A 23,949-nucleotide genomic window follows, 5' to 3' on the forward strand; every position below is an offset into this window, starting at 1 on the left:
GCTTTCCATAATGCAAGTAACAGTCTGACATGAGGCAAATAAGCTGGGCAGGTGACAAAACATGTCTTGCTTGGCAGCAACACTGACCTTTGGTGGATTTGCCTAAGCTTGAGCATTCTGCCGGAGCCCCGAAACGGTGCATCCTCGATGCCTACCCGGACGGGAATGGCCTGGCAGTGCACGTTAACCCTGGCCCTTGCCCAGGGCGCCAAGCGCGACCGGCCCCAGCATGCCGTACTGGAAACAGCAAACTACCGACTTGAAAGCGTGTTTGGCGCGGCCAAATGCACGTTCCCTGATACCAGGCCCGCTGTGGGTTGCCGCGCACTGGGTGATGGACATTTTAAAGGCGGCAGCTCCTAACCCCAGCACTGGAGGTTGGCATCCTCACGGTAGACATTTCCAACCCTTGTTTGTGTGGAGATAGCAGGGTTTAACCCTTTCTGGGGCCCTTTACCTCTTCACCCTATTTCTAAGTGCGAAGGCAGGGGAATGGCATGTGCTGGTTTGGCAAGCGCATGGCGCCATACATAAAGGTGACTTGGGAACAGCTTCGTATCTCCAGCATCTGGCTCCGGGGGCCCGAGCTAATTAATTCACGGCGCCCGACACCTTTCAGGCATGTTAACACCCTCCTGATGCCCTAAACACGTACCCAACACTCTATTGGTTTGGTGTCTAATTGCTAGCGAATCTGGAAAGGACGCCGCTAGACATGTGCCATTTGCTCCTTGTGGTCTTGCAAGCATGGATGCTACATACAGCTACGCACACGCACATGTCCGGAGCAAGCCTCAATGAACTCCCCCTGCCCTAGCGCTGGGCCCCTGGTAGCCTCTTGCACGTTACGCAACGGTGTCACTGCCCGCTGGATACCTAGCTACGCAATCATAAGGTCCTGTTTTCTTCTTCCCTTTAGCCAAAGTGGCGAACTTTTGACCCAAGTTTTCCCAAGCTGATCCTTGGCGGCCTACGGTCACGGTCACCTAACAGCTGGGCAGCCAGCAGAGCGGCCGCGTACCCCCCTGTAAACCTGCTTCCATTGCCAACGATACACAATTGTGTAGGTCTTGTGCTGCATATCCACGGCATGGTGATCGGCTCACGGTGGCACTTGTTCAGTGCTCGTCAGCATGCAGCAAGTTACAATAATGGTAATGTCGGACGCGCGTGCCCTGGGATACGAGGGTACCAGCCGCACTCCGTTCTCTTGTCAAGTACTGTATAAGGACAGCAGCATGGCCGAGCTTGACACACGCAACCTCAAGCGCGTGCGGAAAGGAGTTGGAGAGGCCACCACCTTTCTTGGAAAGTGCTCGCCTCTGTCGCTTTCCTGATGGGGGAGCTTTCAGACTGTTTTCCCCTTCGTGAAGTAGTACTTCGAGCAAGTCGCATCCGATGCTCGTGTCTTGCTCTTCGAGTGGGTGTGTCTGTCTTAACCGGGGTAATGCCGTTTGCTCTTGAACCGTTCTACCGGAAACCAAGCACACGTGCAGCAGCTCAAAAAGCTTTTACAGGCTTATATAGCTGTCATCTCCTGGATCGCAGGCCAGTAGTCACTCCACCGCTGTACAAACGACATAGAAGAACTTCGGTACGGCTGGAACGGAAACTGTACTGGCTTCGCTTTACTTTTGCTATGCCTCTGTATCAGTGCCCGTTCGAGTTGATACCGTTAGCGACAGAGAGCGATTTTAGAAAACAGAGCCTCGTCGCCTTTTGCAGGAGCGCTTCCTGTCTAATAACCTGCCGAGTTCACAAAAATAGCATCCAAGAAAGGTAACATCCACAACAAATTCTCCTGTAACTCTTCCTTCCCTGCGGAAGGCAAGGATATAGGTGTCCCCATAGCTTTAATGAGCTGTCACAGACCGTTGTTGCTTCCACCACAATGCCCTGGATGGCTTTTAAATTTTGGATGTTTTGGTTACCTTTTCCTTGACAGGATGGACGGCCCAAACAGACCGCAGGAGCCCAGAGCGGCAAAAGCCAGCAGCGCCCAGGGCGTGCAGAATGTGGTGGACCTCAGCGACGTGAACATTGCCGCGGTTGTAATGGTGCTGCTGCTGTTGGGACTGATGAGGGCGGCCATGACCCCATGCGTCTGCCTGTAGAGGTAGCTTCGGCTCGTCTATTGGTACACTCGACGAGGCGTAATGTCGTCAGCCTATGTCGTCAGCCTTTGCGGACATAACAGTGGCTGTTGTGCCGGTGTACGTTACGCTGTATAGTCTGCTGTATGGATATCGGCCGTCGGAAGGACGGCCCGTCTTAACTAGGACCTTGAAGTGCTCGTTATTCACTCTTTAATGTATTCTGTGTGATTCTTGTATCATAGTAATTATGAAGTGGTCGTGAGCAATGGGTTCGCCGGTTATCTGTTGCTTAGCCCTGCTTAGGCCTGCTTAGCCCTTTCTGGCAACTTGGTGTGATTTATCCGCGTTCCATCCTTAGCTTTGCTACCAACCACGTGAAACATAAACGGTTATACGTATATCCATGATGTATGGGGCGTACTTGTCATGGGTTAATTTGGGTTACAGGTCATTGACCATTGTAACAGAAGGCAAGTCACTGCAGCCTTTGTAAGCACAGGGGAGAGCACCCACCTTGCCATGTTCAACCTGGACCTGTGCGGGGGAACTGCACAGAGTGCACGTGGGGAGGCTCTGGTGGTTGGGTTACGCAGCTAGACACGTCAGCCGCTTAGCCGTGTATCAGCGGCACCTACATAACGTAACTTTACACTGCCTGGAAAAAAACGCTTTTTCCAGCTGGGGCGAGCTTTGGATGTTTTGTAAACAGTCGTACACATGGCGTTCAGGTGGCTTGGCAAGAGGGCACGACAGACTTAGTAGGAGGCTAATCTTAAGTATGGTTTGGTCGCAGAGCCAACTTAATCTGTTGGCCTTATGCATCAGTCTGAATACTCGGAAATGCAGAGCAGGTAAAGCTAACGGTGTAAGGGGCAGCGGCGGAGCACGACGGATTCCTGCGGTTGCGGATTAGTGGCGCGCATGCAACCATTGTGTGAGTTGCGGTTGTTTCTTAAGGGATGCCAAACATAACAGATTGATCCAGCTGCCGCATCCTCTGACATGCCTGTCGAAAGTCGGTAATCCCGTACTTCAGTTTGTTCCAGGGTTTCCAACGAGCGGAGATCCACAAATCCTGCTATGGTGCTTGCTTTGAATTGGCTGGTGCATTTAGTTAAGGTGCATGACGTACCAAAAAATTAGTCCATCGCCTTCCATCCGCCTTTTGTTGACCCCCTGGAGACGGTAGGCAATCACACGCCACATACCTCCGCGCTGGTATTATTCTTTTATATATTTACTTACGGTGGATGGTCCGAAATGGCCAGCAGCAGTTAGCATCCTGCCAAACATCGAACGCTGTGAAGGGTGCTCGTGATGTTTTTTTATGAGACTTACTGCCTTATAACTTCTTGTAATGGATCGAATCCTTAAGGCTAGTTATGGCGACCAGGCGCAGCGCGAAGCCAACGCTAACGGTGGTCGCTTGTCCCGCGCCCAAGCGGCACAGATAGAGGCTGCCTTTAAAGAAAGACGTGCATCAAATCCAAGAGCAGAGGTATGCTGCAGATAACGGCCTGAGCAGGGCGACCCATGGGGGCGGATGGTCGTCATGCTTCCTGCGTAACCCCCGCTGATCCCTTTTCAAACTGTTCACAGTATCCAACACCACCTGGCTCGCATGGACCTATATTCTGGGACAGGAAACTCCAAGGTACGGCTGGTTCCGCGTTCCATGCCGCTGGCCGCGGTCAACACCCGGAACCTGTCAGTCCCAAGTGCAACCTGCGCCATACCCAGTTACCCACCATGTTATGCGCGTCTCTTCGCTTGCCCCATCGCCCTACGGCGGCACCTGCCGGTTACGTTACTCCACCCCCCCCGTTCACGATGTGAACGGGCGGATCTGGACCGCATCGCATGACTAGCGCCCAGGAGCCATCCGGACCTATTGATTGGCGGTAAAGCCAGTGTATCTGGCCGGACGCACCGTCGGACCCGACAAGGCCATCAGGAATCCGGTGAACCATGCAGCGGTAGCAGCAGCCCTGCGGCAGCCTCAAATGTCAGATGCAACCCTCTCCATAAGGATCAGCGTGCAGCAGCCTCCAATTAAGCAAGGCAGATTAGGGACCGCAGCCGCAGGGCAGGGCCCCATATACCGCACAGCAGCTGACACCCATTCCCTCCTAAGCCGAACGGAGTGGGGCCGCACCTTACAGAGAGGTGGCCAGGCAGGCAGGGCCCCTGGCCGCCGGCTTCATGGGAAAGGACTGGCACCGGCCTAGGGAAGCCCAACGTGCGTGGGGGCCGGTGTGAAAGGGCCGGTTTCTACGCCAGAACCAAGAATGCAGGATGCGAGGGCTATAGCGATGGCGAGAGGGCGGACAGCATAACCCCCGGCTACACCACCCGCTGTACCGGGGCACCACCGGGTGTCCCCAGTGCGCTTGGTGGCTATGGCGGTTTCATGAAGAAATGGATGGATGGGTGGTTGAACGGCTGCAATGATCGCCAAACGCGGCGCGCCTGGCCTCCCCAAGATGTTCACCAAGATGTTCACACACTTCTCCTCTTCCCACCCCTAGTTGGTCCGTCCATGCGTGTATATGAAAATCCCTTTCCACCATTAAGGCGCAGTCCCCTGCGGTTTCACCAATATCCTGAAGGGCTGAAGGCCCCTGACCCTCCTCAACCCTCCATTCACCCCTCCCGCTCCTGTCCGTCCATTGTCGCCGCACCGTCCATATGCGGGTGCATTGCGGGTGCGGACAACCCCCGCTCAGGCGCCCCTCAGGGCCTGCACCCCGCTAACCGTGAGGCGCTGAGGGACGTCCGGGTGGGTGGCTGGGCGGCTGGGTGGGTAACCAGAGGTGTAAACGGGCGCTTAGCTGGGTGGGTATGTGCAGGTAGGTGAGGAAGTGGATGGGCGAATGGGTCGGTGGTACTAGTCACCACCCACCATCCATCCTTTCGGCACAATCATAAACCTCTTCATCATCTCTTCAAGCAACGCTTGAAGAGATGATAGGGGCAAAGGGTTTTGGGGATTATTTAGGTGTTAAACCAGCGGGGAAAGTTTCGACCAGGAGCGGGGTAAGGCAGTGCTTGATCTGGGTTCCTGGCCTTAACGTGTGTCCTGATAACATGGCACCTGAGTCGGCTTTATATAGCGCCTGACTTCACGTCACGGCCTCACGGGCCTGCTTTACAGGTTGAGATACGGCCGGGGGTGTTCCATGTGATGGATGAGGGGGCGGCGGCCCGCCCACGACAGGCCCGCGGCCGTGCTACCACCGACGGCAGCGGCGAAGGCGGCGAAGGCCGCCGCGCACGTCCCACGAGCGCGCCGCCGGGCGCTCGGCGGCGATCCGCCGTCAACGGTATCGGCGGCCCCGGCGGCCCTGGCGGCGCTGCTGCTGTGGCGGCGGCGGCGGCGGCGGCGGGTGTCCCCCGACGAGCCACCGTGGAGCTCCAGCCCGAGGTACTCCAGCTGGAGGAGCGGCTGAGGGAGATGCTGCGGCGGTCGGCAGCGGTACGCGGTCACTTTGGATCTGGGGAGGGGAGGGGGTCCGTTAGGGGCGCGAGGGGAGGAGGACGTGCAGCTGGAGTGCTGGTGGACCACCCTGTAGCGGACCCACAGAGCACTCCAACCCACTTCCAGCACACCAACGCAAAACCCTACGTCTCCCGTACGTACATGCTTCGTCGAGGCTACAGTTATATGACGCGACACCATACCACTCCCCCATACCCTTTACCTCCACCCTCGCCCTCCCGGCCTTCACACTGCCCACCCCCCCGGCAGGTCCACGTCACGGAGCGCACGGTGTTGCTTCAGGCCTTCGCCACGGTGCTCGCTAAGAGGTACACGGATCTGGGTCCCAAGGATAAGGTGGGCAGGAAAGGGGAAAAGGAAAAGGGGGGATGGGAATCACATAAACCTTGGAAAACCAAAGAGGTTGCTCTTTTAATCTTTGCTTCTTGGTGATTGTTGAGGTTGGTGAGTGGGGTAGTGGGTGGGGTAGTGGGTGGGGTGCTGAAGGGGTTTGGATAGGGCTCGCAGCCGGTTAGCCTGTTGTGTTCAAAGATGGTGGTGTGCGGTTTAGTCGGTCGGTCGGTCGGTCGGTCAGGGGCCCATCAGGCTGCTTGGCTGCAACCGTCGCTTTGTACACATCACCTCCGCAACACGCAGCGCATACACGCAACGCAGGTGAGCACGGACCAGTTCGTGGCGGTGTGGCGGCGGTTTGGTATCTCCATCAGCAATGCCCACGCCCGGGCCTTCTTCGACAAATACGGCAAGGACGCGCGGGGGCTCATGCCTGTCATGGTGAGCTGCAGCGTCATCCCCTCACTGGATGGGTGCGTTTGGTACTGGTTTGGAGTTGTCTTGGATTTCGAGTAGGGGGAGCATTCCCGGGGCAGGACTGGTCTGGGCCGCGGGAAGAACCCGCACATGCGCCGTGTCGTGTGTGTATGTGTGTGTGTATGTGTGTAGGGATGTAATTGTGTAGGGATGTAAGTGACATGATATGCTCGGCAAGGAGAACAAGGGTGTCGTCTAGCTCTGGATTGAGGGCTGGTCACCCTCGCCGAGATCGCCATCAGCCCCCCCCCCGCCACTTGACATGCCGCCTTCCCCCCTCCTCCTCCTCCTGCCACCCGTACCTCTCTCCCTCCCTCGCCATCTTCCTCCAGAACTTCACTGACGCTCTGCTGATGGGCGGCCCACGTCTCGCCATGGCTGCGAGCGAGGAGGTCCAGCGGGGGCCCTACCAGGCGGGGAAACCCGCCACACACACGGGGAAGATACTGTACCCCGAGTGCAAGAAGGTACCCTAGTCAGGGGGGAGAGGGAGAGGGGGAAACAGACAAACAAACAAATACACGAAATACTCCGATTTCCCCCCTTCCCACACACTCAAAACACAGGGCGTGTGGCCGCCCAGTAATTGGGACCCCAGGCTGGCGGAGCGATCTGCGCAGCTGCCGGATGTACGACTGGCGTTGGAATTCGTACATGGATACGACGGGTGCGTGGTTAGTGACGAGGGGGGGTGGAGGTCGGAAGCTAGGGGGCGTCAGTGCGGGGGTCTTGTCCCCGTTCCCTGTCTTTCGCTCGTTCCGTCATCATCTCTGCTCTCCGATCTTTTGCCGCTGTTGCTTCGGTTAATAATCGTTGCTGACCGTTATGTCAACTGTTCTAAAAAGAAATGTCGAGCATGGAGTCCCCCTCCTCTACATCCTCCGTGCAAGCCTGCCTCCGAATATCCACATCACATCACAGCACCCAAACATCGCAACGAACCCTCTAATCAACCTTGCAGTTCAGCATACTTACTGCAGTTCCCTTCCCCGTTCCCTGTTACCCGCATCACCCCCGTCCCGCTTTCCCCGCTTTGGCCTCCCTCACCCCCCCTCCGGCAGCCATCTGGCTACGGCACCCAATATATTCTACACAGCTACCGGGGCGGTGGTGTACAACGTGGCCGGGTTGGGCGTGGTGTATGACAAGGGCACACACACGCAGGTGAGGGCGGGCGGCACGTGGTACGACACGGCAGGAATGCCTCCTGTCCGAGTGTCCCCCTGTGAGCCCCCTCTTATTGCATGACCCCCTGTGCGCGTGTCCACGTGCATGTGCATGTGTATGGTCCCCCGCATTTCCCTCCTGATCCTTTTGCCTCCCTTTGGTTCTCTTTCCCTCCCTTTCTCCCGCCTTATCCCTCGGGGGCTATTGACCCCTCCCCCCTCCTACCCCTTCGCTCCGTCCAAGTCCAGGTCTGTCTTTTCCCACCCCGCCCTTCCCCCTCCCCTGGTACACTCTTGCCCTGGCAGCAGCTTCACTCGTTCGTGGTTCGTCTTTCCCCCTCCCCTCCCCGGCTGCCCCCACAGCGTTTCTTCCTGGGTCACGACGACGACGTGCTGTGTACCGCCATCCACCCCGACCGCCTGTTGGTGGCCACGGGGCAGCTGGGCAGGAGCCCCTGTGTGGCGGTGTGGGACTCCACATCGTGCAAGATGATTGCCAAAATTAACGTCGAGTGAGTGGGAGATGGAAGGGCGAGGAAGGCGAGGAAAGGACGGAGGTGGGAAAGGAGGGAAGTGGAGAAGGGGGCCAGCGAGTCGAGGGGCATGTGGGTGGGTGGGGAAAGGAGGCCAGGGGCAGGACCAGAATAAGACGCAGCCCTCTCCCCATCCTTCCCCATCACCCTCTCTCTCCTTTTCCCCATCAGCCTTTTCATCATTCCGTCTTTTCCTTAACTGTGCCCCCCCCCGCCTTCCCCTTCGTTCCCTCTTAAAGCCTCAATTGGCGGTTTCTTTCCCCTTTAGACCGCCCCCCTGCCCGCTCCCCCTGCCGACCTTACCTGGCTGACAGTCGCGACTACCGGGGTATCCAGGCCCTGGCCTTCTCCCCGGACGGATCCCGACTGGCGGCCATATCCCTGGATAACTCCCACTCGCTGCACGTGTGGGACTGGACGAGGAGGGCGCCGCTGTGCGAGCCGCGGAAGACGCAGCCTGGTGCGCCGCCGGCGGTGTACGGCATCGTGTGGAGCAGGTTCGAGCCGGACAGGTGAGCACAGAGACGAGGCGATGGGGGTGAGGATGGCGTGGGGCCTGTGTAGCGGGTGGGTGGGTGGGTGGCAGTGGCTGGGTTCTGGGTGGGGGGGGGGGTTTAGGGTTATGTGGGTGGGGTTGGCCGGCCGGGCCGTGCAGTGCCGTTGCGGCGCCGCACGAAGACTGAGGCGACAGCAAGCAGCTCGCTGTCCGGTGGGGGGATTGGACGCTTCCGGATGGTCTCCGACTCCGTACGCAGTCCAGGGCGAGACCGTTGCGATGAGTGTTTTACCACACGTCCCCCTCTCACCCCCCGGGCTTGGCCCCCTTGCTTGCCCTCTCCCACCTCCCCAGGCTTGTTACCTACGGACAGAACCACATTAAGTTTTGGCGGCTGGGCTCCGACCCCCGGGGCGGGGCGGGCAGTGGCGCCCTCAACCCCAGCTCCGAGAGCGGCATGTTCTCCCTGGGGGCCACACACACGGTGACGGGGGCGTGCTTCCTGCCCTCAGGAGCAGTGCTGACAGGTGGGGGTGGGGGGCGGGGTTGTCGGGAGGGGGAGGAGTTATGCGGTGCAGCAAGTGTGCGGCGGAGGATACAGACTTGGTCGATGTCCGAACAGGGCTTTGGGGGGTTTGGGTTGGGGGGCAGCAAGGATGGATGTGGAGCTGTTGGCCCCCCCCCCGCCCCCACCTGTGCATTTCCACCTGTGTCAAAGATTCTACCCAGCCACCCCTTTCCATCTTCCCCTTGATTACGGCCTGGGTTTGCTGGGTATATGACCTGTATTATGTTTGTTCACTTCCACCTGGCTAACTATCAACTGCCAACTGTTAACCGTTAGGCAACGAGGCCGGCTGCATCTGCAGCTGGAAGGGCCGGAGGCTGGTGAGAGAGACTCAGGCGCATGCCTCTGGGCCGCCCACCCGCCGGCCTGACGGAAAGCCCTCGTACGGCGGTGTACGGTGCCTTGTACTGCAGACGGAGAGGGTGCTGCTGAGCGGTGGCGCCGACGGGTAATCAGGGGGGACGGGGCGGCGCTTGGATGGGACCGCACCTTGTGTGTGTTTCGTGTGTATGCTTGTCGCGGAACGGGGGGTTCTTCGGTGAGATAGAGCAGGTCGTGGGGGGGGAGGGGGAGCAGCGCACTGGGGGGGAGTAATGCTGGAGAGCTGGCGAGGTGAGTAAGTCCAAAGTCAGCAAAATCTTAAGATGGCAGAGCCCTAAACAACGAAAACAAGTTCACATGCACCCTCTGTCCAAGCGGCCAGGCCTAACCCATCCTCTTAACTCCCCAGCTCGTCTTGTTTGCTTGTGTGTATGTGTGTATGTGTGCTTCCCTGCCGCCAGGGCCAGGGCGCTCCGGCAGTTTTGGTGCTTTGGACATCTGCAGTTGTATCCTTCGCTTTTTGCTGCAATATTTCCTATATACCGCCCACCCACCTAAATTCAAACTCGTCTCAAATCAAAAGCCAATGATTTAAACCCTAACCCCCAACTCCTAATAAATGCATGCCGCTGCAGTGTCGTACGTATGTGGGATGTGAGTGGTGGCGACCTGGGGGCGCTGCTGAGGCACTTCCCGTTGCTCAGACCCGCACAGGTGGGGGGGATGGGGGGGGGCCGCCAAGAGGGCCTTGCGCGCTGCATTGTGTGTGTCCTCTTCATGCCGGTATTGTAGTGCGGCAGCCTTGTTATGAACCTGCGAAACTATTTGCAATACAAAAGGAATAGTGATATGCCGGTGATGTTTCGGTGGTAGGGCCCAGCTGAGGAGACATGAGAGAGATAAAGATAGCGTCTGTTGTGCCTTTTTTTGTGCTATGAGGGAACATCTCCGTTTCCCAGTATTTGTCTCTATGTGCGTCCGGAGGAGGGAGCATATTCAAAAAGGGGCCCCCATTGCTCATACATCCTAAGGGGGATGATGGGGCCATTGTGCCCTGGCTGGCTCTCCCAGCCAGCCAGCCAACCAGACACCCACTCGCCCTCGAGGGGCTTTGCATCCGCCTGTGTGTCCTTCCTTTGCCCCCTTCCTCCACTTCCTGCCCACCTACGCACCTCCAGCAGTTTCAAACTTCGGACGGCGGCAGTTAATGCCTTGCTTCCTTTTGCATATGCTGCCCACCGGGCGTGTCCCTTGCAAAACCCCACGTCCCCTTCCCCCCCCCTCCCGCCCCCATGACCCCCCCCTTCAACCCCAACACCAGGTTGGTACATTAGCCCCGCCCGCACTGCGTGGCCTGGACTGCGCCCCGGATAACCCCGAGATGTTCGTTGCAGGTGAGGTGGCTGGCCTTGAGTGGGTGCCTGGAGTGGGTGGGTGAGGTGGCTGGCTGGGTGAGGTCTGACGACCCAGCCCCCTCTCCCTGACCCCACTAACCCTTCCAACTCCGCACCCTTACCAATCTATCAACCTAACTGACTCAACTGGCTGGCGGAGCTAACTCCCTCCCCGCCGGGTGTGATTAGCACGTCCACAATTTCTGGCGAATTTGGTTTTCAGTGGAATTATTCCCGAAATAAATTTTAGCGGAGAAGTTATAGAGGTTCAGGAATTCTAAGGAAGAGCTCTTTTCGTTGCTCCTATTAGAGTAATTTAGAGTGTTGGCTCTTTCATCAAAATAATTTGCACTTGTGCTGGGGGTCACCGCCACCGCCACCGCCACCGCCACCACCGCAGGGGTTGCCAGCTGCGACGTGTGGGAGGTGGATAAGGACCCCGAGGTGCTCGTGTACGGCCAGCAGGCGGACATATACGGCCTAGCCACGAATCCCGCCTTCCCGCACGTCTATGCCACATGCTGCGATAGCGATAAAGTCACCGTGTGGAGCGCCGTGACGAGAAAGGTACGTCCATATTGTACTCATGCACGTACGTACGTTCGTACGTTTCGATACGTACGTCTTCTGCCCTGTGCACTTCCTCAGAGTGGGGTTTTACTACGGCCAGTGGTGTTTCGTGTTTCAACACCCGCCTTCCCCCCCATACCCCCAGCCCACGGCTCCCACGCCTCCACCCTCAACGCGCCGGCCCACTCCCGTAACCATTACGTCTCACTCTCCGCCCCCCCCTTCCTGCTTCACCCTCACCCTCACCACCACCACCCTTCTCCCCTCACCCGATCAGCCCATCCGTATCGTGTCCTTGGGGGGACTGGTGGCCCGCGGGTGCGCCTTCTCTCCGGACGGACAACAGCTCGCAGTGGGCTGCACCAACGGGGGAATCAAGGTGCTGGAGTTCCACCCGGGAGTACGACAGGTACGGCAAGCTCTTGAAAGCTTCTTGGAATCCTCCGGGAATCCCTTTTTCTCCTGTCCTTCTTAGACGTCGGCAGTGCTGCTGTCTCTCTTTGACCTGGGCGTGTGTGTGTTTTTCCCCTCCTTCCCCACCTCCCCCCAAGGTGTGGTGGGGTAAGACCTTCAACAGTGCGGTGGATGAGCTGAAGTACTCCCCGTGCGGCCGCTTCCTGGCGGCGGGGAGCCACGACCAGGTGAGGTATCGCCTCGCTCAGCAGCCTGTGTTTTTGTCTCTCCCCACCGTCCAAGGCCATGACTCGATCACCGCCACGCTCTTGCAGTCCTCCCTCGCACTGCCTCTCCCCTCTCTTCAACACTTAGTCTCCCGCACCCGGCCTTTCGCTTGCCTCTCCGCCTCACCCCTCTCGCCTTCTCTAGTGACGCCAACATGCCGACCCCCCTACCCTATCCTCCCCCCCTACATGAACACGCATATCACTCACGCCGTGGATCAGTCTATCGACGTGTTTGATGTGACGCGGGGGTACACCCGGGTGGCTCGCTGTAATGGCCATTCGTCCACTGTACGGCATATGGACTGGTCAATGGACAGTACGGCATTACAGAGTGTGGACCAGGCATACGAGGTGGGATGGGGGTGCTCCTGCTGTGTGGTGGTGTGTGGGGCTGTGTTGGCTGTACGTCCTGTTTTCCCCGACCTTACTGAAAGGAGTGGCACCGGCAGCACCGGCACCAGCACCAGCCAAGTCGTCCCGCCCAGTTTCCTGGTTTACGTGTTAGAGAACCAGTAATCAACCTCCATCGCTCATTCCCCTTTCTCCCCCACCCCCCCGCACCGTCATTCGCAGATTTTGTACTTCGACCCGCAGACGGGTCGCCAGCTCAAAGACAACCAGCGAAACACCGCATGGGCCAGTTGGAGCTGCCTGCTGGGCTTCCCCGTCATGGGCATCTGGTTCGCGGATAGTGACGGCACCGACATCAACTCCGTACACGCCTCGCCCTCTTGGCGCTACCTGCTTACCGCGGATGACCTGGGCCGCATACGGCTGCTCAACTTCCCGTGTGTCGTGCAGAACGCGCCGGCGCACGTGTACAGCGGGCACTGCAGCCATGTGATGAATGTTCGGTGGAGCGCGGACGAGACGTACGCGGTGTGTGGGGGGATGGTGGGGGGATGATGTGGAAGGGTGGGAGGCGAGACGGGAAAGAGTTTTGTGCTGCTGGAGAAGGAGGGAGGGAGGAAAAAGAGCAAGTGGGTTTGTCCGCGAGGGAAGGGCTGAGGTGGTGGTGCTTGAGGCATTACCAGGATGGCAATGCGGCAATGCGGCGACGGCAGCAAGGTGTGTGTGCTACAAGGGAACATCGCCCACGTCGATTGTCCGGAGACAGAGATAGAGTGTGTGTGCCATACATTTGTGACAGGATTGTGCACAAGTGAGGCGAGGAGTTCTCCCCCTCCTCGGCAACGGGGTGGTCAACCGGGTCCCGCCAGCCCGCTTGGGCCCTCTTGAGGCCTTCAGCCGTGGTCCTATTTCCCTTCGGCCACACTCCTCCAGCACCGCAACACGCCTCCCAATGCCCACCCTCCCTCCCGCCCTCACACCCCCTCGACCGGGCCATCCGGGGCCCCGCAGGTCAGCGTGGGCGGAAAGGATCGGGCCGTGTTCCAGTGGCGTGTGGTACGGCAACCCGTACAGGAGCCCAAGCCTCTGTCCACGCCCTGGGCCCAGGTGGATGACACGGGGCTGGTGTGGGCGCCCCCGGGGGCAGTGGGGGGAGTGGCGGGAGCGGGACTAGCACACGGTGCAGGCCCTGGGGCCGGAATGGGTGCGCCACAGGCGCAGCAGCCGCCCCAGCCGCCTCAGCCGCATCTGCAGTTCCAAGCCCAGCACCGGCGTCGCTGAGTTCAGCTATCGGCTGGCACTACAGGGCCTTGGGCCGCGGCAGAAGTGGGTTGTACGGCGGCTTTCGTGGTCGTATATATCACTAGCAATATATCTCTTTGTAAGTTCTTCTCCTACTAATACCACCTGGTACTGCTGACTGCTGTTACTACTGCGACCTTGAGAAATGCGCTTACCAGCAGTCTTTCCGCTTGATTAGGACCGTCACTGCGACCAACGGTGCACATATAGGCGCTGCGTGACGTGTATTGGAAAACCTGGATGGTGTGATCCAAAAAAGGACAGGAAGTGCGACTGTGTAACCTGGAATGGGTCATCTCGTAATTTCGTGTATCGGTTGTCTCGAGGAATGCATGCGCTTTTTTCCCATAAAAATTCGATGACCAGGGCCCCGGGGCCACCGACTTTTACCATTCTTCACCATTCTTAACGACGGAGGTTGTGCGTTGCTCGGCCCTTTGCTACATAGAACGCGACTTTGCTTCGGGGGTTGGCGTTTTAGAGGGGGTTGGGCTTTTCGCTGGCGTGTCCGTATTCGTATCCGTGCGACACTGTGCGACTTAAGCTGTGCTGTGACGGTTGACGCGTCTGCGCGAGAGGTGGGCTGCGAGGTCGTTACTTGGGAGCACCGTATGCCCCCCCTTATTTACGGGGATAGTGCGCGTAGAAGTTGGTGGGTGCGTGAGCTGATTGTCGCGGCCCTCCACCTGCTTTTGGCTCCTCGAGTAGCTGGACTGGGAGGTCGCACGGGAGTCACTCTGGGACAGGGTTGGCGGTTGACGCAGCTTTTGAAACGCAGTTGTACACGACATCGCACCGCTGGAAATGCGGAGGGACGCGAAGTCAACGGAGGCGAAGGTGACCGTGCACTGCGGACTCAACCTCCACACTCAGTTCAGCTCCGGGTGACGCACTGGCGGACAGCGGCCTGGCCGCGGAGCCCTGACTGGCAGGTACTCTGACGTGGCATCGCATCGCACCGCCGTAGCCGTGAGGATTCCCCCCCTCCCACACACAACACATGCCTTTGAAGAAGACGCGCTGGCGATGAAGGGGGAGAGACGTCAGCTCTCGGCCTGACTGACTAGCGCCTGCCCCCCTCATTCCCCGGGTGGAGGTGAAGATGGAGACGAAGGCGGCCCCGCCTGAACACGTGCGTTGTGTGCTTGGACTGGACGATGGGCTGCGATAGCCTTTAACCTTTGGTGTGAGCATACATACATCTGCATTTTGCGTGCACCCGTGCGCGCAGCTGGGCAGGTGCCCGTTTTTGCATCTCAAATGCGCAGTCTTGCGGCTGTCGGTGCAATATTCCGCGGAAATAGGGTCAAGTAGCTTCGTGGAGGTTTCATCCAACTTGTCGACAAATGAACGATAGGCATTTAGGCGGATGGATGGATGGATGGATAGACAGCAGACGAACGGACAGCGGCACATGACGAAACCTATACATGCACGAGGGCATATACATATATATACACCTGTCGGGGTTGTGAGTCTCTCTTATTATAGGGTTCGTATCCTCATTACGCGACCGAAGACGTTTTTGTTTATTATACCCGTTCCGGTTTACAGCTGGCGATGAGGATGGCGCCTCCCCTGATCACATGCTAATGATGGCATACTTTTTTCCCTTGAGGCGAGTTTACAGAGCCGAGTTTAGTTGCATAAAGGCTTTTGTACGGCTCGAGCCGCCGAGGCAGCGGGGGAGAGGTAAGCAGCGGCAGCAGTAGCGGCAGCAGAACGCCTCACACTCTCCATGCGACGACCGCCTTGCACGTCGACCCCAGCGCAGGGCTGAGCACACACCACCACCGCATGACGAATCATATTTTGCCTTCAGCTACTGCCGCCCTCCGCAGCCAGGCTAGCTCCCACCGCCTTGCGGCCCTTCATTCGCAGGTAGGCCGCCATGAAGTCCGCCAGGTCGCCGTCCAGCACCGCCGCCACGTCCGACGTCTCCACGCCCGTGCGGGTGTCCTTGACCAGCTTGTAGGGATGGAACACTGCCGGGCGGCGGGCCGTATGTATGCACGTGTGTATGTACGTGTGTATGGCGTATGTATGTACGTGTGCATGTATGTATGTACCTATGTATGAACGTATGTATGGCGTATGTATGTACGTGTGCATGAACGTATGTTGTTACAGGGTGGTTAACTTCGCCAGCGGCCCCCTTTCCCGGGGCAGTCCCTGCTCTCCCCTGCTAGAGGGGCACCCTAATCCGTCACCCCATCCGACTTCAGAATGTATTCGTTGGGTTCGGCAACTCACCACCAGCATCCAACCAAATCTAGCGGATCAACGGCGCATCAACTTAGTTCCTGGTCAGCTCGCAAGTTGATATTATCACGTCCTACACCGTCCATAAGATGGGGGGCCACCTCCCATTTCATCACTCCTCAAACACCCGAGGAGCCGGCAGGCGGATTTGAACCCGGGTCGACTGGGTCGACTGGGAGCATGTATGTACGTGTGTATGAACGTATGTATGACGTATGCTCCGGTCTGGTGTGGGATTACAAAACGAAGAATCTCGCGAAACCAACATACATACATACATAGCCTTTTGGGGCCTCATCGGATGAGAAAAGCTGGAAGGCTGGAAGAAAGCTGTCCCAAAGGGTTATTTAGAGCAAAGCGGTGAGATTGCCTGAGGCGGGGTGCCAGAAGGGGGCAAGGGATACACACGAACGTATGGCAAGCACGCAGAGCTGGCGGGAGAAGAGACCACCGAGTCCCCCCCCCCCGGGCCCCCCCCCGCAGCCCAACTCACCGTAGTTCCGGATCTGCTGTCCCCACTCCGCCTTCACGAGGTCCCCACGGATCTCCGCCACCCGGCGGGCGTTCTGTTCCTCGAGCACCACCAGCAGCCGGGACTGATGACCGGGGAAGGGAAGGGGAGGGAAGGGTGGGCGGCAGGGAGGCGCGGAAAGGGCATGAGGACGGGGAAAAGGGGGACAAAGGAAAACCCCGAAGGTAGCATTGAGGAGCCCCGGAGCCGGGGGCCCCCAAAGAGCCCCGGAGCAAGGGGGAGGGGAAGGGGCCGCAAGAGGGCGGCAAGTGGAAGGAGCCGATCTGGGTGAGAGGGCCCTGGAGCCGTACCCGCACACAGCTGAACCTTCCCCTCCCTTTCGCCTCTAGGAAGATTGAATTCTCTGCCCCACACACCTTAAGTATGTCCATGGCTATTTCGCGGTTCTGGCTCTGGCTGCGCTCCTGAGTGCACTTGACGGAGATGCCCGTGGGCAGGTGCACGATGCGCACACCTGATGGGGTGTGTGGGGGTAGGGGAGGGGCTTTTATGGGGGTCCGGAGCATACGTGATACGTGGCGAGGAGGAGAGCACGTCAACGTAGCGAGGCGGAGGTGTATCTTCAAGATAATCTTGGCTGCCTCTGCCAGCCGCTGCGGGACATTCACCCAAGCATACAAACCACCGGCCGACCCTCCTCCTACCTACCAGTCAGTCCGAGAGCCTCCCGAGTCCCCAGTTCTCCCCCCCATCCAACTCCCCGCCCGGTGCGGTCTCCCACCTACATGACCCGCCAAACAACCCCGTTCGGGCCCCTCTCCGGTTGATACATTTTAGACATCGGCAGTTGGAGTTCGTTTGCTGTTCGCATCATCACCGTGATCATATGGTTTGCGCCCCTCCACCCTCCACCCCCGCCCCCCTAGGCTACCCACCTGTCTCTACCTTGTTGACGTTCTGGCCCCCCTTGCCACCCGACCTCATGGTGCTGAACTCCAGATCCCGCTCGTTCAGATCCAGATCCGGAAGGTCCCCGGGACCCAGCACCGGCATCACGTCAACGCCTGGGGCGGGTGGGTGTTTGGATGTGTGGGTGGGTGGGTGGAGTAACAACCAAAAAATGAAAAAAAAGGGCAAGAGATCCAAAGTTGGGTGGGACCGGGGATGGTGGGGAAAGGAGGAGGGGATGTGATAGGGCTGTGACAGGACAGTCGAGGGCGTCCGAAGGTAACATTTGAGGGGAGGGGGTGTTCTCGTCTTCCCTGTGTTTGGCCCTCCGCCCCGCTCCGCTGGCCCCAACTCCCCAAGCACCTCTCAGGCCCCACCCGCAAAGCTGGTTTGCCGCAGCCCCTTGGCGTTGAAGGGCGAGTTGCGCACCAGCCGGTGGGTGCCCTTCTCCGCCCGCAGGTAGCCGTACACGTAGCGCCCCGCCACCTCCAGCTCCACCGACTTTACCCCCGCCTCCTCCCCCGGGGCCCGGTCCACCAGCCGGACACCGTGGCCCTGCTGCTCAGCCCAGCTGGTTCCGAAAGGAGCGGATGTGTGTTGTTATTGGGGTTTGTGAGGATTGGGGGAGGGAGGGGCCGAGGGGAGGGGGGAGTTTGCGCAGTGGTGACAGGAGAACTGGTGAGTGCAGCGCGGGAGTGTGGAAGAGCATCCATTCAGCCATAGTCGTGTGTGTTCCGCCGTACAAAACACAGCGCGGCCGATTCCCGCGCTTCCTCCCCTTCCCTCACTCTCCACCTTCGTATCCCAATGTATCTCCATACACCTCTTCCCCCGCCATCTCCCCCCTCCCCTCTCCCCAACCTCACCGCAGGTACATCCTCTCCAGCATCTCAGCCCAGTCCATGGCGTCCACACCCCCCGCCCCGGCGGAGATGACCAGCCGGGCCCCCCGGTCGTCATAGGGCCCACTCAGCAACCGCCGCAACTCCCAACTGCCAATCAACCGAATGATGTGCCAGGACGGGAGTTGTAAACATGTGGGGTTGTGAGCGGGTGCGGGGTTATTCTAACCGCATGAAAGATGGTCGTTACCTGATTGTTGTGATGATGGTGGGGGCAATGCCAAAGCCGTTAGTGCTGGTGACGGCGGAGGAGGAGTGAGAGCAGAAACACGAACTGGGATATGGGAGTCATCGAGGGAAGGAGGGGGCAGGTAGTTAAGGAGCCCAAGACTCGCCTCCAAACTACCGGGTGCAGCCATGGCCGGCCGAAACGGGCGGGTGCGCCTGACCGTTCCCTCTTCCCCCGCCCGCCCTCCCACCCTCATCTCCCCTCCCGCTCACCCATCCAGTCCCTGGTTGAGTTGTCGCAAGCTGGTGGCCGCCTCCCGGGCGATGAGCGCCTGATCGCCATTCAGACCAAGGCCGCCTTCACTGCTGCTACTGCTGCTGCCGTCGCCATTATTGCTACTGCTGCTACAGGGTGACGCCTGGGCTTGGTGGTGGTGGTGGTGGTGGTGGTGAGGCCCGATGGTGGTGCGGATGGGCCATACACAAGAACACACAAACACAACGCGTTAAGAGTGCTCCCTCAAACGATGCTCCCATTCCTAAAACACGCACAGACACAGACACATATAAAATGCAGTCCCGTGTGTTTGTCCGTCTGTCTGTCTATTCCTAATCCCAGTCCAGGTCCCCCCCCGGGCGCCCCCCCTCCTGCCCCTTCCCACCCCCCACCGCCTCCGGGGCCCACCTCGGCTTCCAACAGCTCCACCGCGAAGAGGCACTCCTCCAACAGGCTCCCGAACCGATCCAACTCCTGGATCTCGGATCTGCGAAGGTATGGAGGGCGCTGCTTGAAACCACCTCCCCGGGGGGAGGAGAGAGAGATGGGGGGAAAAGAACTCTAAAAGGTTGCTCTTTCCGCGCGCGCGCGTGTGTGTGTATGTGCGTTGGAAAGCAGGACGGGTTAGCGCGTGGAGGTTGCGTGGAGGTTGGAGGTTGTTTGGGGTTTGAGGTTTCCTTGCTCCACCAGGGGCTTTTCGGTTGGGGTTTGCGGGTGACAGGGGAAGTCTAGCAGCCGGCCTGGCATCAAGCGACCCACCCTCACAGCACGGCCAGATCTGGATCCAGAGAGCCCAACCAGATCCAACCTTCCGACCTGCCCGCACCGCCACCGTAGGGTCTCTCGCCGGCGGCTGCGGTAACCGTACGGCCTTTCCGCTTCATGGGACTCAGTTTTATAAAGCACAGCTACCCCCCACTACTGCTCCTGACTACACACCTGAGTGTGCCGATCTCCGCCAGCAGCTTCTGTGCCCGGGTAGCATCCCCCCACAGCCCGTTACCCGCCGCATCATGCTCCAGGGAGGCCAGCTTGGCACGACAACCCGCCACGTCAGCCACCTCCAGGACGGCCGATAAGCGGGATGCCGCCTCCGAAACCTGCCCGGAATTGGGTTGGAATGGTTGGGAATCACTGCAGCTGTAGCTCAAGCTGTAGCTGTAGTTCCCCCCGGATTGGTAAGGATTTGAATTCTGAGAACGGCCAGTTGGCAAATTAAGATTGCTGCTCGTTTGCCTTGGCAGTTGCGAGGAGGGGAAAGAGGAAGAAGTTCACATCACGTCGGGAAGGTGAACCCCACAGCTCTCCTGTGTGCCTGCGTGGGGTCTGGCCTTCATCACCACACAGTGGGCCGGGAATGAAGGGGTGGGGGTTTAGGGGGTGGGGGGAGCATTCCGACGACTCCATGGCCACATTGAGGACCACGGCTCTTCCGAACACCCCGCACAGCGCCTCCCAATCACCACGGGCGTGCATCCAGGACAGTACCGTTCTTCCCACCTGCCTTGCGCTTAAGTACTCCTAGGCTCTCCGTTATCGACGCAGATGCTGAGGTCGGAGAGGACCCGGATGCTGTGGCAAGGGTCGCTGTGGCGGAACTGAATGGCGATGGAAGCGAACGGGAAACTGCTGTTGTGAAAGCCAGCAGCTGCTTCCAGCGAGCAGGGGCTCCCCGTTTGACGACGCTGGGACCGGCATAAACGCTGAGGGATGCGCCGCTACGGCTGGGCGCTGCGGAGGCCGCAGCGATGCTGCGGCATGGCAGTCTGTATGCACCCCTGATGGTGTGACAGCACGCGCTACTCGGTGCAGATACTGAAGATTTAATGGTCACATCACAGCAAAGGGCACATAGGGGTATGGGTCTATGCCATGACTGAGGCGTAGGGTGGGTTGATGGTTGGCAAAGACAGCCGGCCCAAGCACCGCTGCTGCAGCGGCTGCTGTGAGCATACGGCCTGGAGCGCAGGAGTTGTAAATTCATAAGGATTGGGCAAAGCGATGTGGCGTGGCAAGACGCTCGAGCGACGCGAAAAAGTATGCCTGCGTGCATAGATGGTTCATGATTCCCTTGAATTACAGATCGCTATTAAGACTCACAATTTGTCTTCTTCCACTTGATGGGACTTGTGCTTACAAGCTTGCGATATTGCGGTTGCCGTGCATTATGGGGTTGGTTCGGTTTGTTGACGTTCGTTGTCCTACCCAAACCTACCGGGACCTACAGAGCATCTGGTATGCATCACAAGAAGTGTATCTAACATTCTACTGCTTCGGCGCGCGTGGCAGCGCGGTACATGGCAACGGTGCTGCTCCTTTCATCGTCGCGAAGAGTCGCGGTCCAGGTCTTGGCGCGCAGCGCCAGTACCATGGCTGAGAGGCCGGTGTCGACAGCTCTTCAAGATGTACTCACACGTATGAAACAGGCGTCGGAACGTGCTGGCAGGACACAGTCGGTAGGCCATCACCAGCCCGTGTGCGCCTTGCGGTCGCGGCCTCACGCCAATCGCGACCTCCTTAACTCAACCCGAGAGCATCAGTCCCTTTATATCAACTCATTACTCTCCGTACACCTGCAAAGTCCCTGCTTCTGGCGACCAAACCTGTGTACCATCTTACACATACCCCCGCCCCAAACGCACATACATTCAGGCACACGAACACGGGTACACATGGCCCCACACACTCAAACACGGTAAACCTCCCTGCTCCAGGTCCGCCTGGTGGCTGTCAGCAAGACCAAGCCTGTGGAGGCGCTTCAGGAGGCTTACGACGCGGGGCAGCGAGTGTTCGGAGAAAACTATGTGCAGGTGGGGGTGTGTGGCAGCAGGAAGGAAGCAAAAGCCTGCTGGTCTGTGGTGTTTCCTTACGAGGGCATTACAGGAAGTTATTACAGGTAATCGAGGGTATACAGATTCAGATAAGAAGCAAGTGGCGCCAATGGGGGCTCCTGGGGGGCTCCCTGGACAGATAAAACCGTGGGAATCGGCACGTAGGGGTCCCAGGTACGATGGTATGTGGACAGGAGGAATCTACGACAGCCAGATGGGGGGGCCCTTTGCAGGTCCGCTGCTGCCAAAATGATGAATGAGCTTGCCTGCCGTACGCCGCCGTACCGGTGCAGGAGATGCTGGATAAGGCCCCGGCGCTGCCTTCCGACGTTCAGTGGCATTTCATTGGTCACCTACAATCAAATAAAGTCAAGGCCGTAGTGGGTGAGAACCGAAAGGACTGGGAGGGTACGGCCGCTGGGTACGGCATGGCATCTAGGACCATGCGTGTTTCTTACTGCCGGGGGGTTTGCCGGGACCCGTAACGGGGCCGAGCACGGGGCAGACCGGTAGGTACGCGGCAGTATCCGACCCACATCCCCCACGACCCACATCACACCACCCATCCATCCTTCCTCCGCCGTACTCCTGTCGTACAGAGAATGTGCCCAACCTCGCCATGGTGGAAACGGTCGACTCGACAAAGGTGGTTCCATTGGGGCGCCCGAGTGTAGTTGTGGTCGACCTTTTGTGTGCCGTAATGTCGTACTCGGGGGGGGGTGAGGGGGTTCTAATTTCTGGGTTTGGGTTTTATCGGCATCAGGGATTATTTTGCAAGTTTATGGATTCACGTCGGAATCGAAATCGGTTGGGTTTGCGGTTGGGGTGTAACGGTGTGTTGGAGCACACCGTACGGTCTTAAAATGGGATCTCGTCCGCGCCATCCGCTTTTTCCAAACGAAGGGAGACAGAGGGAGGGAAGCTGACAATACACCTCCCACCCTCTCTTTCGTTCCGTGTCTCGTCCTGGCTACCCCCCTCCCCGCCCCGCAGCTGGCTGACAAACTCAACCGGGCGGTGGAGGTGGCGGGCCGCACACAGCCGCTGGCGGTCATGGTCCAGGTGCGGGGTGGACGAGGGTGGTGCAGGTGCAACGTGCAACGTGCAAGTGAAGGGGGGGGTGGACGTGCTCAGCTCAGCTCCCAGCGGATGCCCTCTAGGAGTGAGACAGCGAGGGGCCAACACTCAACACGCTGTGTGCTGCCACCCTGCTATGGTATCCTAGTCACCCGTGCTGCTGCACCACTGCCCCCACTGTTGCTGGCTGGCTGCCCGCCGTACACGGTACGGTACACTCGCCGTACACGTCCCGTCCAGGTCAACACGAGTGGGGAGGAGTCGAAGTTCGGAGTGGAGCCGGGGGAATGCGTGGCGCTGGCAAAACACATCGTACAGGTCGGAAAACTGGTGGACGGGCCCATCTGGGGGGGTAGACTGCCGGGGGTTTGCACGTGCCGCGGACGTACACGGCATGGCCATACACGTTCATTACGACGCGCGCGCACCAATGTATGGCACCCATTGTTTTACCCCTTCCCCCCCCCCGCCGTTCCTACTCGCAAACCCCCGTGCTAATTCTGGCCGGCAGTAGCTGTAGCAGTAGCTGGTGTCGGTTCGGTATCCTCCGTTGAAGCTTTCCACTTAGGGGGGGGCGTTCGCAACCACGTTTGGCTTCCTTTCCCAAACTCTGTTTTCAAAACACCTCTCCACACCCTAATCCCCCCCGCCGCATCTTCTTTCCATTCCAGAGCTGTCCAAAGCTCCGCCTGGCGGGCCTTATGACCATCGGCATGCCCGACTACTCCTCTCGACCGGAAAACTTCGAGTGCCTGGCAGACTGCCGTATGAAAGTGGCAGCTGAGCTGGGCATGGTTCCGGAGCATTTGGAGCTCAGCATGGGCATGTCGGGGGACTTCGAGCAGGCGGTGGGTCGTCGGGGGCCTTAGGGGCTTAGTCCGAGGGTGGTTATTGAGTGATGGTATAACCCTGTCGGGAGAGATGTCGTACTACACATGTCGTATAACACACGCGTGTCAATCGCTGCTTTTGTTCTTGCGCCCGCTGGTGATGGTTTGACCCAGATCGAAATGGGCAGCACCAACATCCGCGTGGGCAGCACCATCTTCGGAGCCAGGGACTACTCCAAGACGCGAGCCAAGTCGCCGTCACCGCCGCCTCCGCAGCAATAGCGTCAGCAGCAGTAGCAGCAGCAGCACCACCACCACCACCACCAGCGAAGCCCAGCAGCGACAGGCCCCCGGCGCAAGCCTGGGTACTGACTGACGAATCCCGCGGGTGGA

At 58.9% G+C, this 23,949-nt stretch overlaps 3 protein-coding genes across 3 annotated transcripts; 2 read left to right on the plus strand and 1 right to left on the minus strand.

Annotated features, from left to right (window-relative positions):
- Positions 1-147: 147 nt before the first annotated feature.
- On the plus strand, positions 148-13,768 carry VOLCADRAFT_96225 (uncharacterized protein; the record flags this gene model as incomplete). Its single annotated transcript, XM_002955249.1, has 21 exons — positions 148-312; positions 3,696-3,750; positions 4,823-4,875; positions 5,251-5,571; positions 5,845-5,931; positions 6,250-6,369; positions 6,738-6,872; positions 6,972-7,072; positions 7,467-7,569; positions 7,935-8,083; positions 8,419-8,616; positions 8,955-9,127; positions 9,445-9,616; positions 10,125-10,203; positions 10,811-10,883; positions 11,284-11,450; positions 11,731-11,862; positions 12,005-12,094; positions 12,356-12,487; positions 12,710-13,015; positions 13,499-13,768. 21 exons carry the CDS (start codon positions 148-150, stop codon positions 13,766-13,768), a joined length of 3,081 nt encoding a protein of 1,026 aa, XP_002955295.1.
- A 1,631-nt stretch (positions 13,769-15,399) lies between these two features.
- Positions 15,400-19,918, minus strand: VOLCADRAFT_106758 (uncharacterized protein). The gene is made up of 10 exons (XM_002955308.1): positions 19,758-19,918; positions 19,227-19,305; positions 18,815-18,960; positions 18,564-18,647; positions 18,338-18,463; positions 17,849-18,042; positions 17,459-17,587; positions 16,940-17,037; positions 16,545-16,647; positions 15,400-15,774 (listed from the first exon to the last, which is right to left on the minus strand). Exons 5-10 carry the CDS (start codon positions 18,373-18,375, stop codon positions 15,608-15,610), a joined length of 729 nt encoding a protein of 242 aa, XP_002955354.1. The 5' UTR covers positions 18,376-18,463; positions 18,564-18,647; positions 18,815-18,960; positions 19,227-19,305; positions 19,758-19,918; the 3' UTR covers positions 15,400-15,607.
- Positions 19,919-21,187: 1,269 nt separating this feature from the next.
- Positions 21,188-23,838, plus strand: VOLCADRAFT_65697 (uncharacterized protein; the record flags this gene model as incomplete). Its single annotated transcript, XM_002955250.1, has 8 exons — positions 21,188-21,274; positions 21,533-21,628; positions 21,943-22,033; positions 22,249-22,295; positions 22,643-22,711; positions 22,967-23,044; positions 23,398-23,574; positions 23,731-23,838. 8 exons carry the CDS (start codon positions 21,188-21,190, stop codon positions 23,836-23,838), a joined length of 753 nt encoding a protein of 250 aa, XP_002955296.1.
- Between the last annotated feature and the right edge of the window lie 111 nt (positions 23,839-23,949).

This window comes from Volvox carteri (genome assembly GCF_000143455.1).
Source record: "Volvox carteri f. nagariensis unplaced genomic scaffold VOLCAscaffold_50, whole genome shotgun sequence".
Classification (NCBI taxonomy): domain Eukaryota; kingdom Viridiplantae; phylum Chlorophyta; class Chlorophyceae; order Chlamydomonadales; family Volvocaceae; genus Volvox; species Volvox carteri.